The sequence below is a fragment of the Empidonax traillii genome, unplaced genomic scaffold (assembly GCF_003031625.1).
Source record: "Empidonax traillii isolate 1590-97213 ecotype Southwest subspecies unplaced genomic scaffold, ASM303162v1 scaffold1267:size142893, whole genome shotgun sequence".
In the NCBI taxonomy this organism is placed as follows: Eukaryota; Metazoa; Chordata; class Aves; order Passeriformes; family Tyrannidae; genus Empidonax; species Empidonax traillii.
Window position 1 is genome coordinate 62,202 of NW_020956460.1, and position 6,964 is coordinate 69,165.

General features: G+C 36.4%; 1 protein-coding gene across 5 annotated transcripts in view; it reads left to right on the top strand.

Annotated features, from left to right (window-relative positions):
• LOC114069459 (cytochrome b5 reductase 4) overlaps positions 1-6,624 on the top strand; it is a 32,616-nt gene extending 25,992 nt beyond the window's left edge. For all 5 annotated transcript variants that reach the window (XM_027906245.1, XM_027906247.1, XM_027906248.1 and 2 more), the window contains 3 exons: positions 3,495-3,581; positions 4,966-5,130; positions 6,029-6,624. In XM_027906245.1, the coding sequence (XP_027762046.1) occupies positions 3,495-3,581; positions 4,966-5,130; positions 6,029-6,083 (307 nt within the window). In that variant the 3' untranslated portion in view covers positions 6,084-6,624. The remainder of the gene's footprint in view (positions 1-3,494; positions 3,582-4,965; positions 5,131-6,028) is intronic.
• Positions 6,625-6,964: the final 340 nt, after the last annotated feature.

Consider the following 6,964-nt stretch of genomic DNA (forward strand, 5'->3'; position numbering starts at 1 on the left):
TAATATATGTATGTTTATATGTATGAGATACATGTATATATAAACAACATAAATATACTTTGCATAGAATTATCTTATTTAGCAAAATAACTGTTATCCTAAGCTTGAATTGCACTTGCTAGAACACGAATTGCGGAAAGATGAGAAATAATCTATACAGTGATTGACTTGTCACCTGAGGGTGCCAAAGCAACCTCTATCTGGAGTGCTGGGCGAGTGCTGCTGAACTTCTGGGGCTGCATTGTGAGTGCTGGAGGATCTGCAGCTTCCCTAGGCAGCATCTGCTGTTATGTAATGGGCTGGGATCAATAGATTTTCATTCTTGCTGTCTAGTCAAAGTTTCCCTGTTATCTCTTGAATCTGCTATTTCTTGCCTACAGTAAATGGGGAAAACAATTTGTTCTCTTCCTACCTGTGTTATCCTTTTGTGCATGAAGTCATAATGACTTGTTTCCTTTCTTAGAGGCCAAATTGTATTTGGCCAAAGTATTAATTAAAAAAGAATAGCAGTCCTCTACGCTTCCTTCTTAAGATGAAGGTTTTTTGCTCCTTTTTTACTGATGGTGTATAACTGCAGTCAGTTATCAGTTAATGGATACATTCCTTTAAGAAGGCACTAAGCACTAGATGGAGGGCTAATTCTCTTCTCAAGTATAGGAGTCTATACTCAAGTATAGCTTGTAGTCTATTATTGGTTCTCCTTGATAGTTGTATCTTCCCTGGTCTCCAGCTTTTCATTCCTAAATTACCACTCTATCCTCATATTCACTTTTAATATACTATCCCACTTTCATCATCATTCTTGTTTGGAAGGTGACTTTGTAACTTTCTACCTCCTCTTCTTCCTAAAATCCTTTAAGGGTCTCTGACTCCTGTCTGTACAGCTTTCTATAGGACCTCACATACCATTTTTTTTTTTTAGTTTATTGAAATCTACATCCCTTGAAGTAGTTTCCAGTATGCTAGATTCACCCCATTTCCTTCCAAAGGGCTGATGAACTTTCTAATTTGTTATCTAAACTTTGTCAGCATTCTCTCAACCTACTTTTCTTTACTAATGGGGATCATATCTCTTCATTTTAGCTGGGTTTTCTGTTCTCTTGATAGTGCCGAGTACTGAGGAGCACTGCAGCAGATATATTTGTCTACACTGGGGAGTATCTGTAAGGATGTCTCAAGTAACCAATTTGTATCTCTGTACCCAAAGAACAAAATGCATGACTTTCCTATTCACTTTCTATTGATTTTTTTCCCCACCTGTGTAACGCTCGGTGCTGTGGTGCACCATGCTGGCATTTAGAGTGCTGCATTCTTTTTTGTAGTGGGCTTTATTTTCCGGGTTTTCAGAGGACCCCAGTGAGGATACAGTTTGGCTGATGTGGGGCAAGTTTTGTTTTATTTTATACCAGGCAAGTTTTCCAAAGCTTGTTCACTGTATCTCATTTTGAGTTGTAGTGCATCTGGGACTTGTTTCTCTCAGTTTCACTACAGGTGATGTGTATGATATACAACATATGTATTTTATATGTTTATGAGTTTTTATATTTTGGCAGCAGAAAATGAAATGTTTCTCAAATACAAGATGATCCCTTTTCTTTGGCATTTGATGTAGCTTATAAGAGTTTTCCTGGTATTTTGAAGTGCTTGTGAAGGAGGAAAAAGGTCAGTAATCAGAAAAATGTGGTTTCTTCAGGCTGGGAGAACATGGGCTTCTAAACTGCAGTTGAAGAGCAGCTGGAGATCATGAACTCTCTGCAGAAGCCCTAGCATATGTGCAAGATATGTGAAAATATGTGTGAAAGATTGCTCTCTGCGAAGTATAGACCATGAGGTGATAGGAATTAATAGTTCCTGTGCAGCATCACATAAACGTACTGTGTCTAGCGCTAGTCTCTTAGAGTCAAGCTTGGCTTGTAAATGGGACACTGGGTAGTGAGAGTGCCTTGTTGTGGAACTGGAATTGCAGGGCTGTGTGATGTGCAAGACCAGCAAGCTTAGCTGACAGATATCCTTGTGGTTCTGCACGCATCCCAGTGCTCTGGCTTCCTGCAAGTAGGGCATGAACTTACTGCTTCTGACAGCACAGCAATATGCTCTCTCTTTGCAGAGCTGTGCCTGAGTAGAAAAAGCAAGCCCTCTGGGATTAGTTCAGGAACTGCTTGCATTTAACAGTACATCATCTGTCTTACGTGTTGGTGCGGCCTCACCTTGAATATTGTGTGCGGTTTTGGGCACCCCAATATAAGAAAGAGATTAAGCTCTTAGAGAGCTTCCAGTGAAGGGCAGCAAAGATGGTGAGGAGCCTTGAGGAGAAGCTGTATGAGGAGCAGCTGAGGTCACTTGGCCTGTTCAGCTTGGAGGAGATTGAGGGGAGACATCATTGCAGTCTACAACTTCCTCATGAAGGGAAGAAGAGGGGAAGGCACTGATCTCTTCTTTGTGGTGATCAGTGACAGGACCCAAGGGAATGGCCTGAGGTTGTGTCAGGAAAGATTTACAGTGGATATTAGGAAATGGTTCTTCACCCACAAGGTGGTTGGGTACTGGGGAAGTGGTCACAGCACCAAGCCTGACAGAGTTCAAGAAGCATTTGGATGATACTGTCACGCACATGCTGTGACACTTGGGAATGGTCCTGTGCAGGGCTAAGGGTTGGACTTGATCCTTGTTGGTCCCTTCCAACTCGGCATATTCTGTGATTCTGTGGTTATACCAGTTTTCCACAGGGTTTTAGTCTGTTATTAGCAATAAAGGAGAAGGTAGATTTGTGTGGCTTCATCAAATGGTAAATTCTGTTTTGTAATGTTAGTCTGTGTTTTACCTCCACTGTAGTATAAAAATCTGAAGAGTTAATGGCACTGACCTTAATGACAAAACATTTATTTTTATGTGAACTATTTGGCAAATATAACACTTGTAAAACTAGCAAATAGTTTTTATAAATCAACTGAGATGACCTCATTCAGAGCTGTAGTTAGCTTTTGAAGTTATGAGTTAATTTTCTCCTCTATGTTAATATTTCATCTTTATGAAATTAACATTGACATAACCTTCCTCATTCCAGTTTCACCTCTACAAGCTGGTGTGTATAATATTAAGAAGGTGTACAGAGTTCATATACCAGCTAATAATTGTAGTGCTCAAGGAATGAGAAACGACTAGATAAAACTTGACAAGTTTTGTTGTCATTTCAATCAGGTCTTAGTAACTTTAAGAGACTTTGTTTTTCTTAGGACAGCGGTTCCTGAACTAGAGGGTGCAAATGCAGACAGGGTTATGGGATTTAGAAGAAAGGCCACTAGTCCAACAGACTTTCAGTTACAGCAAGAAAAAAATTATATTGAGTGGCAAAAAGATGTAAGGATTACAGAGTTGCAAAAAAAAACAAAGAAAAGGTGTAAGTAAAAGGTTTCTGTATGATACAGTAAGTTCTGATTGTTTAACGTGTTTCAAATACAGAAACAGTCTGCAGTTATTTTTTTTGTTTTTTTAAGGACAGTGAAGCTGATCTTCTTCAACAAAACAGAAGATGACATACTTTGGAGAAACCAACTAGAGCAATTAGCGCTTAAAGATGAAAGGTATTTAAAAGTCTGGTGGAGAACAACTTGAACCATCTCAGTCTGTAGGAAAACAAATCTTGGAGTTTAGACTAACTGTACAGATTTGTCACAAGGATTCTGATTCCATAAGTTCTTTGCTAAGGATATAATGGGACTTAGGGAGTGGAAGGAGTTGTATTGGTCACAGATGCATAGCAGAGGTTATGTCATTATGTTCTGTAGGTTCCCAGAGGAAGCCAGGGATTTCATTGGACAGTGTTTAGTAGATGGTTATTGGATAGTTAAATGTTAGATGAGGTGATTTTTAAGACTAAGAAGCCTTTTGATGGTGAAGAAAATTTGCCTTAGCCTTAACAGTAGAAAACACAGATAAGTGAAGAGAGGCATAGAAGTGATAGAGAGTAGTGTACCTGAGGAGCAACATTCTGAATTTAGAGAAGTCTTGAAAAGTCTTTTTGGTGTCACTTGTGGGAAAAGTATTCATGTAGAACTTCAAAGTTTAATAGGCTTGTTACTTTCATTTTTCTGTACTAGTTTTTGGATTTTTACCTCAGTTACATTTTAATTGTGGATTAAAATGCACTAGTACCCATGTAACGTCAACTTAATTTAGCTGGCCATAGTTCTGTCAGGAGACACAGGATTGTCAGCTTACCTTTTAATTTCAGTTCCCTTGCTGTTATCACTAGATAAATTGTCACTGCTTAGATTTTACATGATAAAAGTATGTTTTCTTTATGCTTACCTAATTCGTAGTTGAATTGTTTCTTGGTTGAAACCGCTTGTTCCTTCACAACACTGAAGTGAAAAATCAATACTATTTCATACCCTTGTGATGTCTGGCACATTCAAAGCTTCATAGTCTAGACACTGTGTAAATTTACAGTAAAAAGCTTTTTTCCCTTTCAGTAAGAGCCTCAGATATACAAGTGCTTGTTTTTTTACTGAATTACTGTTCAGTTAGTGAGTTTTTGAAACCACTTATAATACTTTCTCATTAATGAAATTGTGCTGACATTTTCACAGTAAAATCTGTGCTGTAGTATCTTAATTGGTCCCAGCTGATTTCTTTGTTGTTGTTGTTTTGAGGGGTTTGGTGTTGGTTTGTTGGTTTTTACCTTTTTTTGATAGGTGAAATATGCAGCTAGAATTTTTAACATTGAAAGATTTGGTTAAATAGTCAAATATGCAATATTAGAGGTAATTTGAGTGGGTTGATCGATAAGAACAACTAAAATATCTCTCAGATCTGACACTGCAGTGGGGAGCTGAGCAGAACAGGAAAGTAATTAGTGTCATGTGATGACACCATGTAAAGTCATCAGTGTCTTGATCAATAGCATTTTGTGTGGCAGATTTCTAATCAGAGGCAACATTTATGAAATATTCTTCTGCTTACCAGGTTTGAGGTTCAGTTCATTCTTTCACAACCAACAAAGGACTGGGTGGGTAAACAGGGGAAGATTTCTTCACCTCTTCTCTCTGAGTTTGTGAAAAGAAGCAGAAAGGACTCCAAAGTGTTTATCTGCATCTGTGGTCCAACACCTTTTACAGAACAAGGAGTACAGTGAGTATTTTGAATGATGAACTAGAAAGGAAAGAATTTTAAAAAAGCAGCTGTAGTGTTTCTGATTTGGGCCTTTCAAAATGACCTTACATTTTCTGCTTTGCAAGAAAACTTTTAAAATGTTCCAAGATGTAAACAAAAAAAAGGAATTCAAAAAAAAAAAGAATTTAAAGAAATCACTTGGCATCATACTTGAGGAATATGTTATTATTTAGTGTGTAGCTCAGTAAGTATCAGAAATATGTAAGTTTCATTAAGTTGTACAGAACTTTGTAAGAGCATCTCTTTCACAGTGACTGGTTTTCCCCAAGGCTTTAAGTGCTGCTTTTAATTTGATGTTCATAGAAAAGTTGCAGTAATAGGAAATAAGCTTTCTGTGTTGGTGTTAGCTTGACAAATTAAGTTAGAGAAGTAAAGTTCAAAGCAATTGTTCTATACAAACATTTCTCTTGCTTATTTTTTTTAATTAATGCATTTGTTTATGTCCGTACCTAATACTTTTCTTATATTATGTACATATTTAGAGATAAAACATCCTCTAACTTTCTCTTGCCCAGCTCCAAAATATTGAACCAATATGACGTCACTTGAATTTCTGCAGTCCTGCTGAAGTCAAGGTGGATTTAATGGAGGGATAGAATTGGCCAATAATAATGCTACCTTTTGAGAAATCTGAGATAATTCAAATGATATCTGTATTTATTTTTAGAAATTGCTTTCAGGATCCAAAAAGTTGATGTAGTATATCTGAGCTCCTTGGCATTGTTTCCTAAATATATTTGCAGAGGTAAATGTCATTGTGCATGTTTGAATAAAAACAAGATGGTTGCTGATCTCTGTCTGTGGTGGGTTTTGAGTTCCAAATATTAATATTGACAATTTGATTTGTGACTTTCAGGTGTCTGAAGGATCTTGGATACTCCCAAGAAGAGATTCATGCTTTTACTGCATAAACCTGTATGAGGATATCAATGTTTGTTTGTATAATTCCGTGTTATTTATTTACCTTCATGAATTTAAATAAGTGAGAAGCAATTTTGTAAGACTTGAAATTTCATTCTTGGTACCAAACTATTTCTCGGAAGAATTATGTCTTTGAGAAAAAAATTTATACTGTGTTTTATCTTCTTTTTGTAAATATTTTTGCAATGCTTAAGTCATCCAGGGCATTAATTTATTGTAGAGGCAAGCAAAAAATTATAGTATACATTACATAAGATATTTCATGTTTTTGGTTTATGAGACTTCTTAAATTTATGAAAAGTGCTGATTTAGGTTTTGACTTGATAAAGCTTATTATTTCTTACTGTAAAATGTCCTAAGAGCAATACTGTCTGAAATTAAATATTGCACTGTAACTCAGGTAACTGGTCATTGAAAAATGTTCTTTTTCATCTGATGTCCCTATTTGACTTGCAAGTGATCCAGATAAATTTTTGGCTTTGTAAACAGAGAATAAAAGTACCTTTGGTAAAATATAAAATTTACATCAAATAATAAAAAAACAATAATTTTACATTACTTTATGCATTTCTGTAATTTTTCTTGTATTTTCAGTTTATAATGTCATACAGAAAGGTTTCCACAACCTTAGTACACCATCTGAGAACTCAAAACAGAGAGACAGAGTGTTGGTCTCCCACAAAACTTCCCATGTAAACTCACTGGTTTTGGGCAACCCTTGTTGTCAGACCTTCTGAGGGTAAAAACAGCTTAAACCCCACAGATGCCAGGGTCAGGACTATAGAAATATATAAAAATATTTGACAGGTTGCATTAGTATTATGTGAGGTTATTTTATTTAAATCATTTATTTAAATCATTTATTGCATTA